We start from the raw sequence: 24,732 nt of genomic DNA, 5'->3' as shown, positions 1-24,732 counted from the left end.
GATTTGGGAATCATGGGTAGCAATAATTACTCCTTATTCTGCTCTGCTTGGACGTCACCTTCAGACCTGCAGCCATTTCTGGACCTGCTTTTTAAGAAGGATTCAGAGCAATGAGACTCGTTTCAGAGAAGTGCAGGGAGGATTATCCCAAGAAGAGACACTAAATCCTGTGAGGGGAGATTGATTGACCTGGAAATATTAACCTTTGAAAAGATGACGAGAGAAAAAAGTTATTATTCTTCAGTATTTGAAAAGATATTATCTAGAAGGTCAAGACCTGTTCTCGTTTATTCTAGAGCTCCAGGCAGGAAATTAATGGATTTTAGGTGACAAGAAAACAGATTCCAGTTATGAATCCAGGATAAACTGTAACAGCACGTTTGATGGAAGAAGCTCTTACCCAGAGCTCTGATGTATTGGATATATGCTGGCTGGGGAATTCTGGGAGTTGAAGTCCACTTGTAGTTTGAGGAACACTGGCCTGGAAGATACAGGATAGTCCTCGACCTACGATGACAATTGAGCCCCAAAGTGAGACACTTGTCAAGTGAATTTTGCCCCATTTTACAACCTTGCACAGTTGTTAAGCCAATCGCTGCAGTTATTAAATTAGCGCCGTGCTTGTTAAGTAAATCTGGCTTCTCCGTTGTTTGTCAGAAGGTCACAAAACATGACCTCAGGACATCACAACCATCATCTAAATATGAGTCAGTTGCTCTAGCTCCTGAATTTTGATCACGTGAGCATGGGGATGCTGCAATGGTCATAAGTGTGAAAAACGGTCATAAGCCACTTTTTCCAGTGCCGTCGTAACTTTGAACGGTCACTAAATGAACTCTTGTATGTTGAGGAACGCTTGTACTTTCCTATTGCTTTGCCTTAATCTACTAAATGCAGAATAACAGAGTTGGAACAGGCCTTGAAGGTCTTCTGTCCAACTAGGAGACTCTATGGTGTTCTGGACAAATGGCTGCCCAGTCTCTTCTTGAAGACCTCCACTTTCCCCACAACTTCTGGAAGCAAGCTGTTCCATTGATTAATTGTTCTTACTATCAGGAAATTTCTCCTTAGTTCTAGGTTGGAGAATAGAATAGAATAGAATAGAATAGAATAGAATAGAATAGAATAGAATAGAATAGAATAGAATAGAATAGAATAGAATAGAATAGAATAGAATAGAATAGAATAGAATAGAATAGAATAGAATAGAATAGACCATATGGAATGGAATAGAACAGAACAGAACAGAACAGAACAGAACAGAACAGAATAGAATAGAATAGAATAGAATAGAATAGAATAGAATAAACCATATAGAACAGAACAGAACAGAACAGAACAGAACAGAATAGAATAGAATAGAATAGAATAGAATAGAATAGAATAGAATAGAATAGAATAGAATAGAATAGAATAGAAATAGGAGTAGAATAGGAATCTGGAAGGGACCTTGGAGGTCTTCTAGTCCAGCCCCCTGCTCAAGCAGGAGAACCTATACCATCTCAGACAAGTGAATGTTTAGTCTCTTCATAAAAATCTCCAGTCATGGAGCCCGCATTGATTTCTGGATCTCTCCTTCATAAGTTTCCATCCACTGCTTCTTCTCCTGCCTTCAGGTGCTTTGGAGAATAAGTTGACCCCGTCTTCTCTGTGAAACCCCTCAAACCTTGGAGGGCTGCTATTATGTCACCCCTAGTCCTTTTCTTCGTTAGTCTAGAGATGCCCAGATGCTGCAACCATTTTCCATATGTTTATTCTCAAATCCCCCTACTCATGTTTCTTGGGGGTTTTTTTGGGGGGGGGTTTGCACTTTTTCTAGAGCCTCAACATCTTTTTTTGTATTGTGGTGACACAATATTCCAAATGTGGTCTTACCAGTGTAGTATAAAGTGGTACTTACACTTCACGTGATCTTGATGCTATCCTGTTGATGTGGTAATTTCAAGTTTTGAAACATGGTTTAAGAAGCTACTCTGGTCTTTGTGTGTGTGTGTGTGTTTGTGTGTGAGTGCGTGCACGCGCCCACACACACACACACACACACACACATCCAGTTGTTTCTGCTAACAGGCCTCTGACCATAATCCAGCTAAGTCTGACGTCAATCAGTCTGAGACTCACTACTCAAAAAGCGCTAATTCTAGGTTTGAGGGTATCTTCTCCAAAAAGGCCCGGGGTAGGTTTTTCATCTCCCAGGACTCTAATCATTTTACTTTTATAAACATTTCAGGTTGCAGCAATCTGGGAACCTCTTTTTTTTTGTCTAGTGTTCCTGATATAGCCGCACTGCAGGAAATTAAAAAAAAAATGGAAATATTTGGTCCTGCTGGCCCATCCAGTTTTAAAAAGGAGGCAGGAGAGGCTGCAGCACAAAAGTGTCGGTGATCACATAGATGTGCTGCATATTCTTGCTAGATCTGGGCTGGAATGGACTGTCCTTAAGTCCTCGAGTCAGCTTCAGAATGCTTACTTTCCAAAGAAGAGAGTAGCACAATCACTTCCGTCTGTACCAGAGATGAATAATGATGAGGACTGCCAAGAGGAACAATGACCTTATAGCTTTCCTCTTTGGGAGAAGTTGGGTGTCAGCCCAGCAAGATAGACCGGACTAAGAAATTAAAGCCTTAGCAGCTATAGTAACAAAATTTGAATGTGTTTCCCTCTCTTTCTCTTTATCCTCATGTGAACTAAGAAGATCTGTCTGAGAGCTTTTCTCAAGTTACTTTCTTGGTTTGGGCTCAAGCCCCTTTTATCTGATCATTACTGCCTTGGTGAACACCTAATTCCCACAGTACTGTCTTATGCCTAAGTGTATTTATCCATGTGGTATGGGTAAATTATTGTCATCCTTCTCATCTTTTCTACTACCTCCTCCTATTAGTATCATTATTATGAATATTATTACTTTGTTGTTTTGCAAGTATACCAAGAGCTTTTGCACCACAGACAAATTCCTTGTGTGTCTAATCATACTTGGCCAAATAAAATCTCTTCTCTTCTCTTCTCTTCTCTTCTCTTCTCTTCTCTTCTCTTCTCTTCTCTTCTCTTCTCTTCTCTTCTCTTCTCTTCTCTTCTCTTCTCTTCTCTTCTCTTCTCTTCTCTTCTCCCCTCCCCTCCCCTCCCCTCCCCTCCACTCCACTCCTCTCCTCTCCTCTCCTCTCCTCTCCTCTCCTCTCCTCTCCTCTCCTCTCCTCTCCTCTCCTCTCCTCTCCTCTCCTCTCCTCTTCTTCCCTCCCCTCCCCCTCCCTTCCCTTCTCATTCCTGTTTGTCAATGCAATTTCTTATGCTCTCTAAGCTGGACCAGAGAGAATCCATTTAGAATTTCAGTTCAAGGAACTGCAAAGATTTCATTGTTTTTCACTGTTTTCCTGCCATTCTTCCAAACTTCATTCCTGCAAAGATTAGTTTATTGATTTATTATATTGGTATAGCAGCCCAACTCATATGAAAAGTGACTCTAGGTGGTGAACAGGGCTTAAAAGTTTGTTAGTTATAGCAAATATGATTCATACAAGTCCAGAATAATTCCAAACCTCATTTACCATTTTGAAGTCATAAATTGCAAGTCATGAAGAGTCCATTGCAGTTAGATAGCTAATAAATTAAATAAAATGATACTTTCTCCATTAGAAACCTAGCTTCTTTAGGCTTTGTGTGGTTGCTGGTATTATAAGCAGCAGAGGAGCAAAATAAGGGAAAGAGATCCCACATAGACATTAGAGAATCTTTCCCATATTTCAGCATCCATTCATATTTTTTTTTAAAAAATACAACATGGACACATTATTCACATTTCTTGATTATTAAAAAGTATGTTTCTGCTTGATATTTCCCTAATACATTTTACCCACTTACTCTAGACAGACACACACACACACACACACACACACACACCTTTATGCCTATTTCTCTGTAGTTTGATATCTTGCAATGTATTTCCCAAGTTGCTTTGCAAATTTGGAGATTCTGATGTATAACTAACTGAATTTCAGCCCGGGTTTTAATGTAAATTGTCTAACTTCCTATTAAAATGGAAATTTGATGCATTTTTTCCCACTGATCCTTTAGCTGTGATTAAAACTCAGTTTGGGGATTTGTAGACCCATATCATTTTCATAAAAGGATCAGGTCCAGCATTTCTGACAGTCAGCTGGGTTTTTATATTACATTGTCATACTTAAATTAAAACATAAACGCCCATTCTTAGACTAGTTGGGGAAAGACAAAACTTGTAATAGTAATGAAAAGGAAAACTTTTTTCGAACAATAGTTCCTTTGTTATCCAGAATGCTAAATTACATGACAAATTGATTGGCTGATTGCTTCTCACCATTAGGAAATTTCTCCTTAGTTTTTAATGGTCGAAAGAATCAACCAGGGGGATGCCTTGCCTTCTTCAGAAGTTCTGGTTCCCCCATTACTGGAGATTTTCAAGAAGAGACTGGACAGCCATTTGTGTTTTGTTTTGAACCTTTGGGTTTTTAATCTTTAGGCACCACCCATAGCTACTGCTGTGAGGTGAGCAACCATATAAATCGCCCAGTCCAAGCAATGAATCAGTCTGAAAACACCCCACGCCGCTTGTAATATGATTTATTATTATTATTATTTTATTTTTTATTTATTGAACTTATATACTGCCCTTCTCCCGTAGGACCCAGGGCGGTTCACAAGGCAATTAAAACAACATGACAATACAAAAAGTTAATAACAATTAAAATAGATTAAATTATCCTTGATTAAAAATCTAAAACCCCTATAACTCTGATTAAAAACCCAATTACAATAAGTTAAAAATTAAAAATTCTCAGTCCTGGCCGGAAAGCTCGAAGAGCCACGACTTCAGGTCCCGGCAGAATGAACGGAGGTCAGGGGCAGTCCTGAGCTTCACTGGCAGCTGGTTCCAAAGGGCAGGCGCACCCACTGAGAAGGCCCTATCCCTGGGTGTCGCCCACCGGCAATCCTTTGCCGGCGGCACCCTGAGAAGGCCCTCCCTGTGGGAGCACACAGGACGAAGGGAGCTTGATGCCGGCAGCAGGTGTTCCCTCAGATATCCCGGACCCAAGCCATTTAGGGCTTTATAGGTCATCACCAGTGATCTTGAATCTTTAAAGAGATCTAGAACCAGTTCTAGCATTTCACACGAGACAATCCAACAGTGAGCATTGCCCTGATGTTTTCCTCCTCTCTGAAACAAATTCTGAAGGCAACTTCTGCTGTATTATCAAATTGAATGAAAAGTAATAGAAGAGTGAAGAAAAGAGTAACAAAAACGATTAGGGGGCTGGAGGCTAAAACATATCACAAATGGTTGCAGGAATTGGGTGTGTCTAGTTTAATGAAAAGAAGGAGTAGGTTGACATGATCACACTGTTGCAATATTTGGGCTACCACAAAGAAGAGGAGGCCAACCTACAGTATTTTCCAAAGCACCAGAAGGCAAGACAAGAAACAATGGATTGGAACTAATCAAGGAGAGAAGCAACCTAGAATTAAAAAGAAATTTCCTAATGGTGAGGACATTTAACTGGGGGAACAGCTTTGCCTTCAGAAATCATGGGTGCTCCATCACTGGAGATTTTTAAGAAGAGACTAGAGTCACTTGTATGAAATGGTATAGGTTCTCCTGCTTGAGCAGGGGGCCAGACTAGAAGACCTCCAAGGTCCCTTCCAGCTCTATTCTATTCTATTCTATTCTATTCTATTCTATTCTGTTCTGTTCTGTTCTGTTCTGTTCTGTTCTGTTCTGTTCTGTTCCGTTCCATTCCATTCCATTCCGTTCTGTTCCATTCCGTTCCATTCTGTTCCATTCCATTCTGTTCCATTCCGTTCCATTCCGTTCCGTTCCATTCCTTCAAACAGTGATAGAATCAGGTTAGATCTTCAGGCAGAAGTTCAGGGCTCAACACAAGAAAGGATGTAAACAAAAAAGCCTACAAATGAAATAGATTAGATTATCATGCACATTACAAACTTGAGAAGAACATTAAACCATGGAAATTCAGAATCTAAAATTGCCTGATAGCATCTTTGCTTTTACCCCTAACAGGCTCTCTCAAATAACTGATGCTCCAAATTGATTTGCGCCAATGTGGAGTGTAAATTACGCTGATGAATCTAATGAAACTCCTGTCAACATATTCAAAGTCTTTCCTCTTGTAGTGGTTCAAGACTAATCAAATTAAGACCACTTCAGGGATTTGGTTTAAATCAATTCGGACATTCAAATTAAATTGATTTTCCAAAATAGTTTGGCATGTTGGAATAAGATTGGGTTTATCTGATGTATACTTTTCTGTATATTTTATGTCCGTGAAGTATTTTATATTCATTAGGCTCGATCATTTTTTTCTCCCGAGAGTAGAATTTAGCACTGCTAAATGTGGTGAAGTGTGAAGGACTCCAAGGTGGATTAATACTTACACCATTGATGGAGCCTTGTGTTTAATTATCTAGATGAACTCATGAACAATTCCAAATAATGGCTAAGCTTGAAAAATATTAATATGAAACATAGGCATTTATCTGCATTTGGAATGACAAAGAGTGAAATATCATAAAAGGCTGGTAATTAAGAAATTTGTGGGATTAATGGAATGAGAGGATGGAATGAGATGGTCTTAGAGCAAACTGTTAAAATGATAAATATTACACAATACTAAAGTAGACTTTGGCTGAACTATCTACATAGTCCTCCACTTACCACCACAATTGTGCCCAAAATTCTGCTGCTAATCAAGAGAGTTTTTATGCGGGTTTTGCCCCATTTTATGACCTTTCTTGTCATAAAATGTCACTGCCGTTCTTAAGTTAGTCACCCTGTTGTTAAGAGAATCTGGCTTCCCCATTGACTTTGGTTGTCTGAAGGTCGCGAAAGGGGATCCCGTGACCCCGGGATGCTGCAACCATCATAAATACGAGTCAGTTGCCACGTGACCATGGGGATGCTGCAACGGTCATAAGTGTGAAAAACAGTTATAAGTCACTTTTTCACTGCCATTGTAACTTTGAACAGTCACTAAATGGACTGTTGTAAGTTGCGGTCTACATTTATTTATTTATTTATTTATTTATTTATTTATTTATTTAATTAATTAATTTGTATACCGCCCTTCTCCCGAAGGACTCAGGGCGGTGAACAGGGCAATACATAATAAAAACAAGATACAAAAATTAAAAATTATTAAAAGTAATTAAACAGTGATGCCCGTAATAAATTAGTACAGATTAAAAGTTAAGGCTAATTTATAAAACCCAACCCCATCCCATCAGGTCAGGCCGGCTTGTTCAAAAAGGTGGGTTTTAAGATCGCGCTGGAAGGAGCAGAGGTCAGGCGCCATCCGGAGCTCGGCCGGAAGATGGTTCCATAAATCCGGTGCGCCCACAGAGAACGCCCTCCCCCTGGGGGCCACCAGTTGGCATTCTTTGACTGGTGGCACCCTGAGGAGGCCCTCTCTGTGGAAGCGTACTGGGCGGAGGAAAGTTGACGCCGGCCGCAGGTGCTCCCCAAGGTATTCCAGACCCATGCCATGTAGGGCTTTGTAGGTCATTACTAACACCTTGAACCTCACCCGGAAGACAACTGGAAGCCAATGCAGCTCGCGGAGCAAAGGTGTGACATGGGAGTGTCGGGAAACTCCCAACACAACTCTCGCGGCTGCATTCTGTACCAGTTGGAGCCTCCGAGTGGTCTTCAAGGGTAGCCCCATGTAGAGAGCGTTGCAGTAGTCCAGACGAGAGGTCACGAGCGCATGAGTGACCGTACGTAAGGCATCCCGGTCTAGATAGGGCCGCAACTGGTGCACCAGGTGGACCTGGGTGAAGGCCCCCCTAGTCACAGCTACTATATGGTCTTCTAGGGAAAGCTGTGAGTCTAGGAGGACTCCCAAGTTGCGAGCCCTATCTACAGGAGGTAATAACTCATGCATTGTTGGTTAGCATTTGCAATCACCCAAAGAAACGCGTCTTTCCATGAAGTGTTCAAAATTCTGGGTAATAAGAATATTACATTCATTCAAATTTTCAACTGCCTGCAGATAACCTAACCTAAATCAGAATAGCTGTGAAATAATCTGAAAATATTTCTATAAAATCATCCTTTATGGCTTGACAGTGGACATCTGACTTACCTAAGAAGCCGTTAAAAGGAAAGAATAACAGGAGCTCTGGACAATGATGAAAAGCAAATATGATCAAGGAGAGAAGCGACCTGGAATTAAGAAGAAACTTCCTGAAAGTGAGGACAATCAACCAGTGGAACAGCTTACCCCAGCGGTGGGATTCAGCCGGTTTGCAACACTTCGGCAGAACCGGTAGCTAATTTTTTGTTGCTCAGGCCCAGAATGGAATTCTGGAAGCGGCATCCACACAGAGAACTGGTTGTTCACATATTTGAATCCCACCACTGGCTTACCCCCAGAAATCGTGGGCATTCTATCACTGGAGGTTTTTAAGAAGAGACTGGACAATCACCTGTTTGGGATGGTGTAGGTTCTCCTGCTTGAGCAGGGGGCTGGACTAGAAGACCTCCAGGGTCCCTTCCAGCTCTATTCTATTCTATTCTATTCTATTCTATTCTATTCTATTCTATTCTATTCTATTCTATTCTATTCTATTCTATTCTATTCTATTCTATTCTATTCTATTCTATTATACTGTATATTCTATTCTATTCTATTTTCTATTCTATTCTATTTTCTATTATATATTCTATTCTATTTTCTATTATATGTTTTATTTTCTATTCTATGTTCTATGTTCTATTCTATTCTATTCTATTCTCTCATGAGATTTAAGTTGGAATGAGGAAGAACTAGAGATAGTCCTTGACTTACAATAGTCCATTTAGTGACCATTCAAAGGTCCAGTGGCACTGAGAAAAGTGACTTGTTGCTGCTTTTCGCAGTTTCGACCATTGCAACATCCTTGTGGTCACGTGATCATAATACAGACACTTGGCAACTGGTTCATATTTATGATGGTCGCCGTGTCCTGGGACCATGTGATCCCCTTTTGCAACCTTACAAGTCAATGGGGAAGCCAGATTCACTTAACAGCCATTTTACTAAGTTAAAAACTGCAGGGATTTACTTAATATCTGTGGCAGGAAAGGTCGTAAAACGGGGCAACATTCACTGAACAACTGCCTTGCTTAGCAACAGAAATGTTGGGCTTGTGATCATAAATTGAGGATTTCCTGTGTATCCAGGTCTGTCTTCATTTGGTTCCTGTCTCTTAATAAGAGTTTCTCTCCTTATCTCACCAGCTTACATTTCTCCTGTAAGTTCCTTGGATGATATTGCATAGCTAATGTTGTGTAGTGAGTTCTTCGCGCAGGAAAGGAGACGAGGCAAGTGAGTTCAACAAAGCTCATGGTTTATTGCTTGTAGGATCTGAACTGAGAAAGGGGCTGCAGCTTGCAGCAATTTATAGTCTGGCCCCTAGGTGGCAGCCAATAGGTTTAAAGCAACCCATTGCTGCCTAGGGACAGCCAATAGCAGCACTGGAGACCTGGGGTCTGGGTTGCTGGAGAGCCGTTAGCTGCTCCAGCTTACCACGTGGTGTTACAACTCAGCCCAATACATAACAGCTAACCCGATCCTTAATTTGGGTGGCAAAGGAACACATTGAAAATGAGGGAATCCCAATGATTTCCCCTACTCCAAATGCCGTGGATTAATCATTCTCCCTAATTTTCCAACTTCACCTGATACCAAGTAAATATGGAGACAGCTGCTGTTTTGGTACAGTGAGAAAGTACATTATCTTCCCTTGGTTGATTATTGAGCATGTATAATTAATACATTGTAATTCCACCATTGCTTTAAAAAAAAGGGCCAGAGATGCAAATGTAATGGCAGCTATAAAAGAATGTCACTTGCTTTAAAGAGTGATTAGTGGGGAGAAGAAAAAATATAGTCGGTTTGGCATTTGTTAGTCCTTGCAAGATCTCCTGTATTTTACAGAGCAGAAATGTTCAGCTATCTGATAGTCATGCACAAAGGCCATAAATGTGATATTTCATTCCATCCATCATTCCCCAGTCAAATAATTCTGTTTTGTTTTTGTTTTGTTTTTTAAAGAGTAGAATGACAATCACATTCAGGATTGTTCAGTTCAACTTCTGAAAGTTTGCTTAACTGGGGGAAAGGGGTGTTAGCAAGCGATTTAAACCCTGTAATTTAGTCAGAACTAAGCCAGTTCTTAGATTAGTTAGGTTAAACTAGTTGGCCCCATCAATGGTCTTGTGCAAATTAGCCCATTCTTCCTATTTTTAAATTAGCTCGCTCTTCCTGCTTTCAAAAATAGAAATGAAATATCTAGAGGAGTGTTCTCAACTTTGGCAACTTTAAGCAGATGTTACAGGATGTCCCTTGCTGTAATTTAAAAAAAAAACTTTGGGTGGGTGAAAAAAAAATCCGTTGTGGCCCATCAGTATCTCAACCACCACAGAAGTGAGGCTGGAGGATTATCTACTCCCTCTTGCTTTCTACTTCTGCGTGGACTTTCATTCCATATTTAATCTCCATCAGCCACGAAGCCAAGGACATGTTTAATCAGAGGGTCATAGACATCAAGCCTTATGTTGACACAGAGACACTTCCTCACTTCAAATCTTTAAGAGAAGATCAAAAACTTTTCAACCAGAAATAATAGAAGAACACAGTTGGAAGAGACCTTAGAGGTCATCTAGTCCAACCCCCTGCTCAGACAGGAGACCCTATGCCATTCCAGAGAAATGGCTGCCCAATCTCTTCTTAAAAACCTCCAGTGATGGAGCACCCACAACTTCTGGTGGCAAGCTGTTCCACTGGCTAATTGTTCTCACTGTCAGGTTCTCCTTAATTCTAGGTTGCTTCTCTCCTTGATCAGTTTCCATCCATTGTTTCTTGTCCTGCCCTCTGGTGCTTTGGAGAATAGGTTGACCCCTCTCTTCTTTAGGCCAGCCCCTCAAATATTGGAACACAGCTATCACATCACCCCTAATCCTTCTTTTCACTAGACTAGACATACTCACTTCCTGCAACCATCTTTCATATTTTTTAGAAACATGAAAAACATAAAAAAACCCAAAAGTATAAGACATAAGGAAACATAAAAATATCTAGCTATGTAGATATGTATGTAGAGTGTTGCTAGCATCACAGCTTGGTTTTCATTGGAAGTTAAACAAATGTATAAGCCTCTGTGAATGCTACAGATTGAACATCTGAATATGCACGATTGAAAGAAAACTCACTGGAACATAGTACGGGCTGTTCTCAAAGAAATGAACACTTAACATTTCCTTGTAAGACGGTTCATTTCCCGTTCATCATAATACTTACTCCAGCCTGAGCATTGAACACACTTACGTGAGTTAGTTGGCTCTGCAACACAGAGATGTCTTCGTATTAGTCAGCAATGTTTTGTGAATGGCTAGTGATCATCGTCTATGCCAGGGGTCAGCAACCTGAAACAGTGAAAGAGCCACTCGGAACCGGTTCCCTCACAAAAGGAAAAACTGGGAGCCGCAAAAAATGTGTGTGCATGCGCATACATGCGCGCATGCGCAGAACAGGGTTTGACTGAAGAGTGGAGCCAAGGCGAGATATGAACCTACCCTGCATATTTGAATTGATTGGTTGAACTTTTTTAGTCCCACTTTTTTTTTTTGGACTGCACATGGCAGAGGACTGGGAGCTGCAGGAGACGGCTGAAAGAGCCGCATGCGGTTCCGGAGCCGTGGGTTGCAGACCTGTGGTCTATGCTTTCAACATTAATTGCCTTCTTGCTGTTCTCAATTCCATTCCTTCCGTGCATTATTTATAAAATTAAAACAAGCGGGATCTTGAGGACCCAGATTGTTGGGGCAATTAAGCTGACTTTGTAATAATGCCGCTTGGGGAAAAATGTGTGAAAGCCCTAATAAGCAGGCATATACATAGAATGAAGGCTACTGCTAAGCTTGTAAGCCGCCCTGAGTCTTCGGAGAAGGGCGGGATACAAATGGAATTAAAATAAAAAAATAAATAAAATAAATTTTTTTTAAAAAAACAACTAAAAAATAAATAAAGGATGCCACCAAGCAAATGTTCCACATTTTGTTTTTACACTTTTAAGTCAGCCTAACACTTTGGACAGCTGAGGGAGGTGTAGCGAAGTAAACAAAAACTTCTGCCAGAGTAAATTTATTTTGCTTGCACCGAGTAAGTTTTTGACTGACAAAAATCTAATTTGTAAGATAGGTTTGAAGGGGATTCTGCCACAAACTGTACTTTTGGGTGGCTTACAACCACATGTGCCATATTGCTTTGTAAGAGGAGGACCTTAAAAAAAACAACAACACCATATTTTTGCAAATGGCATTCAAAATGGGTCAGCTTGTTTGTTCTTCTTGGTTTTGAAAAAAAAGAGTAACAGCGATATATTTAAATATTTAAGAAAGCCTGTGCTGAGCAAATTGCCTATGAGAAAAAAGAGGATCAGGAAAGTTTGCATTAAAAAAGTTTCAGGTGATAGCTATTGACTTTACATATGTTAAAAAAAGTGGTGCACAAAATTGTGTTAGGAAAACAAATTAACTCTGGCATTTCTTGATAAAATTTTAAAAATATGAAAAACAAAGAAAGCGTCAGATTGGATTAAGTCCTATAAATAAATATAAAAGTATTTTTTAAACATTGAACGGTACACTGGTAGACAGGTTTTTCATTTCTGTTGTTGCTGCTGCACTGTATTTATGATAGCATAAAGTGTGGTCTTAAAGCAAGGATCTTAATCTTTTGGGGGTGCTTTTGAGGTTTTGAGGGTGTGCTCCTTCTTTCTCATCCCTAAAGTGGAAAGTCAAAATGTCTCATTCTATCAATCTATGCCAGAAGAATATGGTAGATTACAATCCCTATTTCAATGAAAATTACAATCCCTTTTTCATTTCAGTAAATTGATTCAGACTTCTTCTCCTTCTCCTTCATCTCCTCCTCCTCCTCCACCACCTCCACCTCCTTATCTCTCTCCTCCTCCTCCTCCTCCTCCTCCTCCTCCTCCTCCTCCTTCCAAAGAGTTTGAAAGATCAAGGAAAGCTTATAGGACAGCTATATACTTGGCAGTAAGATAATAGAAGAATTAAAACAATGAGTTATCGCTACAGTATGTCAAAGAAAAATGAACTATATGAAGGAAGGATAAAGCAATTTGGGCAAAACCTGCAGTTTTAAATAAACTATCCTTCGCTTTATAAAGTATTGCTAAGAAATACTATGAATGTAGATGCTTGCTGTAATAAAAATGAAATATTATAATTTTGGGTAACCCAAAAGAACATAATATGTAGGGGAAATAAATCAAATATTGAGAAGTACAGTAAAATGGATGATACAGCCATACCATAAAAAATGATTTAAAAAAAACAAATAAAGAAGGATAAGAACTGGTGGATGGCACTAGTCTGTGGATTTTGATTTAGCATCTGAGTATTCTCTGTGGAAGACTGGTTATATGGTTTAATTAAAGATTACAAATTGGATAGGTTGAAGAATAGATTAAACATTTTTAATAATAAAAGACAAACAGTTGCTAGCAATCACAGACCCAATTACTTGATGTTCAATGTTCAGCCTGATAACTTGCACCTGAACTAAAGGTAAATGCTGAAATTCACAAGGGACAAAAGGAGCTGTGGTAGTGCAGTGGTTAGAATGCAGTATTGCAGGCAAACTCTGCCCACAGAGTTCGATCCTGACTGGCTCAAGGTTGACTCAGCCTTCCATCCTTCTGAGGTCGGTAAAATGAAGAACCAAATTGTTGGGGGCAATATGGTGACTCTGTGAACCGCTTAGAGAGGGCTGTAAAGCACTGTGAAGCAGGATATAAGTCTAAGTCAGACATGTCAAACACATGGCCCGGGGGCCAGATCCGGCCCGCAAAGTGCTTTCATGCGGCCCGCGAAGCCATCCTGGAAACAGTGAGGGAACGGCCCCCACTGCCTTGGCCCTGGCCCAGAGACCCTCCTCCTGCCAGAGACCCTCAGATCTGTCCCACTCCTGCCCAGGTCCCCATAGGCACCCTTGATGCGAACGATGTAGAGCTGGCCACGCCCACCCAGTAGGCCATACACACTCTAGCCACGCCCACCCAGGCCACGCCCACCCTGGCCATACCCACCCGGCCCCCTGAGGGCAACTGCAATGCTGATGCGGCCCTCAATCAAACTGAGTTTGACACCCCTGGTCTAAGTGCTATTGCTATTGCTGTCTTCCAAATAAAGACAAACCCATTTACAAATGGAAAATAGTTTGACCCCCTCAGTTTTGTAGGAGCCTCTCAAATATTAGTATTATTAAAATATTAGTAAAAATACTAAGTAAAGAATTAGTAAATATTAGTAGCTGGTAAGGTATACCATTAAAAACGGGAATGTGATAAAATCTTTGTCCATAGAAAGCTACAAATACCTGGGACTACTCAAATAAGATAACACTTTATATCCTGTAGTTAAAACTGCAGTTTTGTGTATTTAGTGCAAACAATACGTGCAGATACCAAGAGAAGAGAATATTTGTAGCTGTGGGTCCTTGGTGCTCTCTGACCTTCATTGTTTGTCTGAGCACCGGTGTTGTTGATGGTATTGTTTGGCTGAGCATCAGTGACATTACATAGATAGGTAATGAAATGTCTGCAAGAAATCAATCAAGCTCAGAGAGCACCAAGGACCCACAAATAATGTGCTTCTTGTGAATAGATCATATTTCTACCCTAACCAGATACTGAAGACATCGCAAAATTCTAAGCAATCATGCCTGGATTATGTTTTCTTTTTCTTCCTAAACCCTGTTCCTTGTAGATCAATTATTCTGGGAAATTGTCTGGCTGCAGGGTAACAGGTGGAAAACTTAACTAAATCTGAGTAAATGAATAGCTTTGCCGAGCTCTTGCTCTTCTGCTTGCTGCCTTTGGCTAAAGCAAGACGGGGTTTTAGGAATTGCAAAGAAAAACATTTGTCCAAGGCCTTCCGCTTGACCCACAATTAGGTTTGGGATGGAAGTTAGCAGTTCATCAATTTGGTCCCTCCGGCCAGCTACAAGGCAACCTCGATTAGAAGAGCTGATCCCTGTTTCAAATGGAGCTCTTTTCCTCCCCCTCTTCTCCTCCTTAATGGAACTGTGCTCCCTTCCCCCTTTCCTTTCTCTTCTCGAAAGAACCTCTTGAAGGAAATATGAACCCTCTTAATTTTTAATAGCAATGGCAGACTTGCGAAATGAAATCATTTCACTGGGCACAGAGCTAGCTGGAATCGTAGGAGAGGAAAAAATGAACCTGTCTTCTGACAGAAAAGGGTGGACATCTCTGCCTGCTCTCCCACGGTTCTTACCCATGGTGCTGGACTGAGAGCAGGATGGCCAGTTACATTAATGAATCACAGAATTGCAGAGTTGGAAGGGACCTTGGGGGTCTTCTAGTCCATAAGGAGACCCTATACCATCTCAGAAAAATGGTTGTCCAATCTCTTCTTAAAAACTTACAACTTCTGAAGGCAAGTCGTTCCACTGATTAATTGTTCTAATTATCAGGAAATCTCACTGTTGGGAAATTTCTCCTTAGTTCTAGGTTGATTCTCTGTTTGATTAATTTCCATCCATTGCTTCTTGTCCTGACTTCAGGTGCTTTGGAGAATAGGTTGACCTCCTCTTCTTTGTGGCAGCCCCTGAGATGTTGGAAGGCTGCTATCATGTCACCCCCCAGTCCTTCTCTTCCTTAGACTAGACATATCCAGTTCCTGCAAACATTCTTCCTGTGTTTCAGCCTCCAGCTGCCTAATCGTCTTTGTTGCTCTTCTCTGCACTCTTTCCAGAGTCTCAACATCTTTTTTAAGACTGTGGTGACCAAGACTGGATGCAGGATTCCAAGTGTGGTTTTACCAAGGCATCATAAATTGGTATTAACATTTCATGTGATTACGATTCTGTCTCTCTCTTAATGCAGCCTAGGACTGCATTGGCTTTTTTTTTTTGGCAGCTGCAGCACATTACTGTACCAACATGTATTATAGCTGGAAGAGGGAGAGTTTTTAAATTTAAATTTACTGGTGGAAGTGGGCCCCGGTGAGATTGGGTTTAGACGGTGACCCACTTTCTGTGACCATAGGCAGGAATGAAAAGTTTGTGCCATGGCAATTTTTAGAGGATTTTGATAAACAAAAAAGGTGGGGTGTGGACTTAATAACACAAACAATGCAAATAAATGCATTTATTTGAATAATGCAAATAAATCAGCAAATAAAGTCCAATGAACATAAACAGGCTAAATTTTAATCTGTTCCCAAACAACAGCAACAAAAACCAGTACCAACAAAAATGTGTATCTTACAAAATGATTGCACTGAGAAATAAAAAGCTTGCAGTCTAGGGAATGTAAACCACAGAAGTGCTTATAAGAAAAGCACCCTGAGTAATGAAAGCTCCTGGGATGTCAAGCTTAGGTGTTTTAGCTGAAGCGTCTTGCACCTTGTTGTATTTATTTGCCCCCAAATTTTTGTGATGGTTAGTGCAAAAGATCCAGGGGAAATCTGGAAAGCCAAATGGGTCGCTGAATGCCCGGACATAGGAAAACATATACATGACCCCACAAAAAAAGTCATCAGGCCTTGAACTGCCACTTCAGCAACGGACAATCCTGAATAGGATTCACACCTCACACAGCGTCTTCTGGGATTCTTCATGTAAATGGGGCATAACATCCTCTCCTCGATGTGATTTCAGGATCCCACCTTAAACTGTAGATCACATCATGACCGACTGTGAGCTGAGGATATGTATCGCTCCAAGATCTGATTTTTTTTTAAAAAAAATATAGACAATGCTGCGTTTCAATAGTTAGATGGCACGGACACTGATATTTTAGCATCGATATTTTTAACATTTATATTTTATTGTATTTTATTGATCTAGGTGAAATGTTTGTATACATTTTGCTAGTCCATGTATGATATGTCATATACTGAATCAGGGGTGGGGAACGATGGCCCCTTTATGATCTGTGGACTTCAACTCCCAGAATTCCTGAGCCAGCCGTGTCCACTGATCGTAAAGGGGCCATCGTTCCCCACCCTTGCACTAAATAAATAAATAGGCTGCAGGCTGCAAAACAGCTTGAGGGTGCCATACTTCTCCTGGACCATTTATCCCCTAGAATAAATATGGCGAATCCCTTCTTTTGTTCTTCCAAATGCCATGGCTCTCACTTGTTGCAATTGTACTCATCTCCACCTCTCCTTTTTTCCCTCTCTCCCCTTATTTCCTTCTCTCTCTCTCTCTCTCTCTCTCTCTCTCTCTCTCTCTCTCTCTCTCTCTCTCTCTCTCTCTCTCTCCAGTTTGTTGCTCAGCCCAACTGCCAGCAACTACTAGCAACACTTTGGTACGACGGCTTCCCCGGATGGCGGCGGAAGCATTGGGCGGTCAAACTTTTGACCTGTGTCACTATCGGACTGCTGTTTCCAGTGCTTTCCATGGCCTACTTGATGGTGCCCAAGAGCAGGCTGGGACTGTTCATTAAAAAGCCATTTATCAAGTTTATCTGCCACACGGGCTCCTACCTTACCTTCCTCTTCATGCTTCTGCTCGCATCCCAGCACATTGTCAGGACAGATCTACACATGCAAGGACCTCCTCCTACTGTGGTGGAATGGATGATCCTCCCCTGGGTTTTAGGTAAATCGATGAAGGCACGGAGGGTGAACGGGAAGTGCTTGTAGATTAATTTGGATGGGGATTGTCGTTATGTTCCATGTAAATACGTTTGGCCAATAAGACAATGCCAGGACGATGCCTTACTCTCTGTTGCAATTTTGAAACCAATGGAAAGGACCTCCCATCCTATCCCATTGCCTATGGAGATTCTCAATCATCCGGGTCATGGTTGTTCCAAAGGTGCTTTTTCAAGAGGCAACTTTCTGTTTTTTTTCCCCTTGAAGACATTTCTCTTTTCATCCAAGAAGTGAAAATCCAAAGAAAGTCCAGTGGCCTCTTTGAAAAGCATCTTTGGGAACCCCATCCCATCCCTTTTCCTTTCCTTTCCTTTCCTTTCCTTTCCTTTCCTTTCCTTTCCTTTCCTTTCCTTTCCTTTCCTTTCCTTTCCTTTCCTTTCCTTTCCTTTCCTTTCCTTCCCTTCCCTTCCCTTCCCTTCCCTTCCCTCTTCTCTCCTCCCATCCCATCCCATCCTTAATAGTAGAATGCAAACTCCAGTTATGCAAATAGATGCAGTAGGGGTGGGAAGGACAACTAGAATGACTATTTATCAAGATAGAATGACTATAGTTTTCCTGCCCTTTTATTAAGGCTTTTTGGACAGAGAAGTGTATGGAACAGGAACAATATATTAGATGTCCTTGGATATGATTTAGAGGACTCTTGATTGAATTAGAAGGATTAAGATGGTGAACGAAGATATCATATCTAGTAATACTGTATCTATTTATCTTACAGATATTTTTTTTTTGCAAAATTTATTGATTTTCTGGTATTACATTTACATATTTGAAAAGCAACGTGGTGGCTGGGTAGTAGTAACTCAATTACATACAGATATCATTAGTACAGATTTCAAATTGCTACCATAAACATTTCCTCTCTTTTTCCCTTCATATATACTGTCTATTTGTAGATTTAAAGACAAGTTTCATCCTACATAGAAAATAACTTTCTTACGTATATCCATAGTTTTTAGTTTACACATATTCTAATTGTTTTAACATACAATCTTTTAGACAATCAATGACCTAATAGATTTTTCAATTTTAATTTCCACTAACATTTAGATTTAACGTTTGATATTTATCATTCCCAAGATTTTTAATATACTCCCAATTCATCTATCACCATTCCTCACTAAATCTAATATTCAAAATACACATCTCGTTTACTTAACTTCTCACCGTCTATGTCAACAAATTAAGGATACAATATGATATCCTTCCTTTTTGCTAATTTTCAATTGGTTTTTTTAAGTAGTAATCAAAATTTCTTTTTATTTCCATATTTAATACTTCCTCTCTTCCTCTTTGTATCTGCTATCTCTTGCTTAAACTGATAATTTTCATTTTTAACATTCCATATAGAACTATTTATTACTTTCAACAATAGGTTTTTAGCTTGTTTACATTATTCACCTTTATATGACCTTTATGCACAAATCAATATTCAAATTAGCTATTAATATTTATACTGCTAAATTTTAATGACCAAAATTTTTTATTTATCTCAATTCACAACAATGTCTTGTGTTATCTATTTAAGTATATTCTGTTTCAGATTTCAATAAGATGGTCAAAACTCGATTCTTCTTGAGTCTTATTCTGGCTTTTTTCCTTTGCCAAATCATCTTCCATGTCCTTGTTTTTGGGACATCGAACCAATCTCCTTGTAATATCATGTATATTAACTGATATTGGCAAAACTATCCAATTGCCATTTTTTGAGAGGACTTGTAGGTACAGTATAGTGGGTCATCTCTTTATTCTTCCATATTCATGTAGTTGTTCTGAATTGTTTATCTTCTCATCCAACTGCTTTTTCTAGATCCTCTAGTTCCTTCTGAGTTGTATAAGAAACCTTTTCCTTTTTCCAAGTTGTCAGTATCTTTTCTGGATTTTCAAATATCAATATTTGCTTAATAGTAGATTCTTCTGTCATCGTACTTGAATGTTTTATTTTTTTCCTATTGTATTTTGTATAGGTGATTCTTTAGTTGTAGTCAAAGTTTGGGCTTTCATATCTGGGCTGTCTTCTTGTTCCTTCACAAAGCCTCTTAGTATTTCATTGGTTGTGGTAAGAATTTGGATTAGTGTTTTCAACATAGCGAGACTTTGTTGATCTTCATCCATAAATAAATTTTGTTCCTGGTCTTCTTCCATACGGGAGAAGGGCGATATATAAGTCTAATAAAATAAATTAAATAAAATAAATAAATAAAATCCAAAAGAAAGATTTTTTTTCTAGGTAGGGAACACAAAGCCTTTCACAGCTGTTGTTTCGAAGTTCTCAATGTTATGTATCTTATCTATTTCCCTGGGCAGTCAGCCAGGCCCCTTTTAAAGTTTCCCTTTGAGTCCCAAAGTTGTCTTAATCTTTTCAGTTTTTCTTTTTCTTTTTTCATAAGAAAGAATCCCAATTTCCAACAGAAGCAGACAATGAAAAATGGGAAATAAAAGAACTTTACTTTTTCAATGTTTAAAATGCCCCTGGGTATTTAGTCGCCACTCTTTCTGGAGGGAGGGCAAAAGTTCCCCTTCCCTCACTGCAGGGGGGAAAATGCTTAGCAGCTTAAGGAGGTATAGAAATTAATTAGGGTGTAAAAGAGGTAAATCTCACCCAGTCTCTTCCATGCTGCTTTAAGAGTTGCCTGGTGGAAAATGTGACTTCCAGGTCTAACGGGAGAGTTGCGGCTCTCCCATGATCCAATGAGTGCCCCTCCTTACTGGTCGCCTCTTCGGGGCAACTTTTGGCCCTTTTCAGAGCCCCCCAGTGATGTGAAACTGGACGGGGTGGGGAGAGAGAGCAAGTCTCCCAGCCCTCCATAGAGGCTGCGTGACAGTCCTTACAGATAAATTTTTATATCTTAGTATATCTTATCTTGCAATTTACACTAAAGGGAAGGACCTGAGTTTTTTCGATGATGCTATTATTAATGTTATCATTAATAATCACCTTCCCAAAGCTGGAGATCAAATAACATGCAAAGGATGGCTGATTCCTCACCTCTGTAAAATATACTTCTTGTTCATGACACGTGAATGAAATACTCTACGTGAAAAGTGTTCAATAAATATATACATTTAATTGGCTGAAAGCATGAGTTAGGGATTTGACCACCCAACTTGTAGAATGTGACTTTGAGTGATAAATAACAATAAAAGCAAAATCACAATTTCCTAACAAATTGACAACAAATATATAGAGTATGTAGCAAACTTTTTTTTCCTGATTTGGCTTGTTTCTTGGTCATATGTATGCTGTCTTGATGTTGCATGGTTAGATAAAAGGACCTAGAAAACCATCACAGATTTAAACAGGGTTTGACCTGGTTAATAGAGGAATGGGAGGCTATCAAGAAATGCTTCAATTGTAAGTTAGAAGGAAGTTGGGGGAATAAATACCCTGGGAAATAGAAGCAAATACCTTTCATACTGTCCCTTTTTCACGAGGCAACTGGACTTTCTTTTTTTTTTTCTCTTTGAAGACATTCTGCTTCTCATCCAAGAAGTTTCTTCAGCTCTGACTGGATGGTGGGGAATGGAAGGATTTATATTTCTTGCAGACAGCTGGTCATTTGCCTTCTTTTAGAGGGTCATTGATGCCACTTGGAGGCTTATTTGTGTCGTCAGGGTCACCTGAGTGGTGCAAATGGGTGTGGAGCCTTCTTGGAACAGTTGAAAGGTCTGTGTTGTAGACTGGAGATAGATGACGTCGTATCCCTCCCCCTATGTTGAGAGAGGGCTGTTCAGTTTTGACATAGACGGCCTCTTTGACCCCTTTTTCAAACCAGCGGTCCTCCCTGTCCAGAATGTGGACTTTCATATTCTTTCCTGGAGAACTCCAGTGGTCTATTATGAAATCCCTAGCAATCAATCTTAGCTCAAGGATTTGACTCTGGATGTTGAGTCAAAGTGATGCCATTCTAATGTAATAGAATGCTTCAACTTACTGCAGTTCAAAGGGGTAACACTGGAAATCAACACACAGTCCAAGAACAGCAAGGAGGCGAACAGTTGTAGATTTTCATCCTTGGCTTCCTAATTCATGTCTGATGAACCTCCTCAGATCGGTGAATCCATGGTACGAAAGAAGTGGAAACCTGCTAGTTTCTGCTGTGTAGCTCAGAGTCATAACTCCTATGCTACACAAAGTCAAGTGATATTACAGAGTTGGTATGCAACCCATGACTCAAGCTGCACTGCAGTTAACTTAAGCACACCTACAACTCAGATGTGGATCCCAATCAGTCCAATATGGCATATTTCAGGGAATATTCTTGGATGCAAAGTTCTTAGTTAGAGGTGAACATAATTGTAAATAGCCTAAAAGTGCCCTACAGTGGCTAAATTGATTGAATGATTGATTAATTGATTGTGTGCCATTAGGTTAGTAACAACTTCTTAGCAACCAGATAAACGTCTATGGAGATTCTCAGTCATCCAGGTCATGGTTGCCCTAAAAGTGCTATTTCAAAAAGACATTTGGCTTCTCATCCAAGGAGCTTCTTCAGTTCTGACTGAATGGTGGAGAATGGAAGTCAGTCAGAACTGAAGAAGCTTCTTGGATGAGAAGCGAAATGTCTTCAAGGAAAAATGAAGTCCAGTTGCCTCTTGAAAAGCACCTTTGGGACAATCAACCTGGTTCTTTAGATCCTCCAATAGTCAGCCGCTAAATGTGCTTAACAGAGTTGATTTGTATGGTCATGATGTGTTACGAAAAGGTAGAGATAGAAATTGTTACTATTATGATAATTGTGCCATTTTTTTTTAACATGTAGCTCTTATTCCTTGCTCTGTCATCATCACACAGCTCTATTTTCATTTATACTTATATTTATATTTCCTGTCTTTGGCTTGTAGCGTCAACAAAGCCAGATGAAGGTCAAATTGGCAAAATGGTGATGTCACAATATTTCCCTCTAATTTTAGTGTATTTCTGAACCATCCATTAAAATAATTGTGAAATAGCATCAAAAGTAAATGTTATTTATTTACTTAAGAGAATTTGTATGGCCGCCCAATTCACCCTCAGTGATTCTGAGTGGCTTACAAAGATAATAAAATATAAATACATAATAAAATGAAATGAAATGAAATAAATAGTAAAATAAATAATAAAATAAAATAAATAATAAAATAAATAATAAAAAATAAAATAAAATAAAAAATAAAGTAAAATACAAGTGGTCCTTGACTACAACAGTTTGTTTAATGACCTTTCAAAGTTACAACAGCACTGAATAAAGCGACTTATGACCGTTTTTCACACTTACAACCATTGCAGCAATCCATATTCATGTGATTAAAATTCAGACGCTTGGCAACTGGCATGAACTTACGACGGTTGCAGTGTCCCGGGATCACGTGATCCCCTTTTGTGACTTTCTGACAAGCAAAGTCAATGGAGGAAGCCGAATTCACTTAATGAACGTGTTACTAAATTAACAACTGCAATGATTCATTTAACAACTTTGGCAAGAAAGTTCGTAAAAAGGAGCAAAAATTCACTTAGCAGCTCTCTCGCTTAGCGACGTAAATTTTGGGCTCCATTGTGATCGTAAGTGGAGGTCTGACTGTACTGTAAAAAGAGTTCAGCAGAAACTGCAGTTAAAATATATAGTTAGAAATAGAAAATACGGTTAAAAAAATATCATTAGAAATATTAGGAACATCCAAAAGCACCTACCTCGTGTGTAGAAAGAGGCAGCCTCAATAAAGGATAATCTGTTTAATAGCCAGAACCTCAATGCAATGTAGAACATGGTGTTTTAGCCAATTAATTTTGACTTTGTGTCAAATTAAAAATTAGAATTAGAAATTAGAAATCCCTGAATGATGGCAAAGATTCCTTCTGAACTGAAGAACTTTCTTTCTTTCTTTTTTGTACAGCCTCTGATTATTTTTAAACTAATAATACGATTCATTTTTTCCTTTTGATTTACTCTATTAAAAAAAAAAAAACCCCGAGAAGTTTAGAGTGGATATGTGAGGGGATTCTAAATAAGGAAATGCAGTGAAATTATGAACTGCACTTCCTCACTTTGACAGCTCTTAAAAATGAATCAGGGACTGAATGGAGTCTTCAGACTGTAACTTTGAAGTGGGACTTGGGTAAAAGAAAGTTGATGCCTTGCAGGCTGGCCAACAATTTTTCCTTATTCGGTATGTTTCCAACTTGGTTTTTTCATCATTTTTCCGCTTTTGAGAAGGAAAAAAAAATCCCTCTGGGAATAAGGCAGCATTCACAACACTGGGAATAAGGCAGCATTCACAATGATATTGAAGATGATAATCCCACAGCTCCAGGCTCTTTTTTTCAAAACAGGGTTTAGATCAGAACAGGATAACAGAGATGGGAGGGACCTTGGAGGTCTTCTAGTCCAACCGCCTGCTTAAGCAAGAGGCTACGTATACCATTTTAGACAAATGGTTGTCCAGTCCCTCCTTAAACGCCTCCAATGTTGGTCTTACGTAAATGGTAATAATTTATTTTATTTTATTTTAATTCCATTTATATCCCGCCCTTCTCCGAAGACTCAGGGTGGCTTACAAGCTTAGCAGTAGCCTTCATTCTATGTATATGCCTGCTTATTAGGGCTTTCACACACACCCCAAGCGGCATTATTACAAAGTCAGCTTATTGCCCCCAACAATCTGGGTCTTCATTTTACCTACCTCGGAAGGATGGAAGGCTGAGTCAACCTTGAGCCTGGCGGGACGCGAACCTGCACTAATTGCAGGCAGCTGGTGTTACTTAAGGAGGCATTAGCCCACTGCTCCGCCAAGGCTCTATAATATCTTGAGATGATTGATAACACTGGAGACTTAACAATTCCCTGCGAGTAAGTTAATTGGAAGGAGGATTGTTTTTTCTTACAAAATATCCCTTATTGATGAAAAGGAATTCATATAAGATACTAGCACTTTCTCTGCTGGCAGCAGGGCAGTAATTATAGCAACAATTCTGATTGTTACAGTAACCGTAACCCATGGGTTTCTACCTCAAA

At 39.7% G+C, this 24,732-nt stretch overlaps 1 protein-coding gene and 1 long non-coding RNA gene across 2 annotated transcripts in view; both read left to right on the top strand.

Moving 5' to 3' along the window:
* The window catches only part of LOC310646119, a 510,475-nt gene that overhangs the window by 233,577 nt on the left and 252,166 nt on the right, over window positions 1-24,732 (top strand). The gene's annotated exons all lie outside the window — the stretch shown is intronic.
* Window positions 1-24,732, top strand: part of TRPC5 (transient receptor potential cation channel subfamily C member 5) — a gene marked incomplete at both ends in the record, with an annotated part of 90,218 nt that overhangs the window by 22,951 nt on the left and 42,535 nt on the right. The window contains one exon of the mRNA XM_083371843.1: window positions 17,348-17,684. Coding sequence (XP_083227969.1) covers window positions 17,348-17,684 — 337 coding nt within the window. The remainder of the gene's footprint in view (window positions 1-17,347; window positions 17,685-24,732) is intronic.

Source organism: Vipera ursinii (genome assembly GCF_947247035.1).
Source record: "Vipera ursinii genome assembly, chromosome: 12".
Classification (NCBI taxonomy): Eukaryota; Metazoa; Chordata; class Lepidosauria; order Squamata; family Viperidae; genus Vipera; species Vipera ursinii.
Note: the sequence above shows the minus strand (reverse complement) of the source record. Positions and strands in the feature narration are given on the sequence as shown.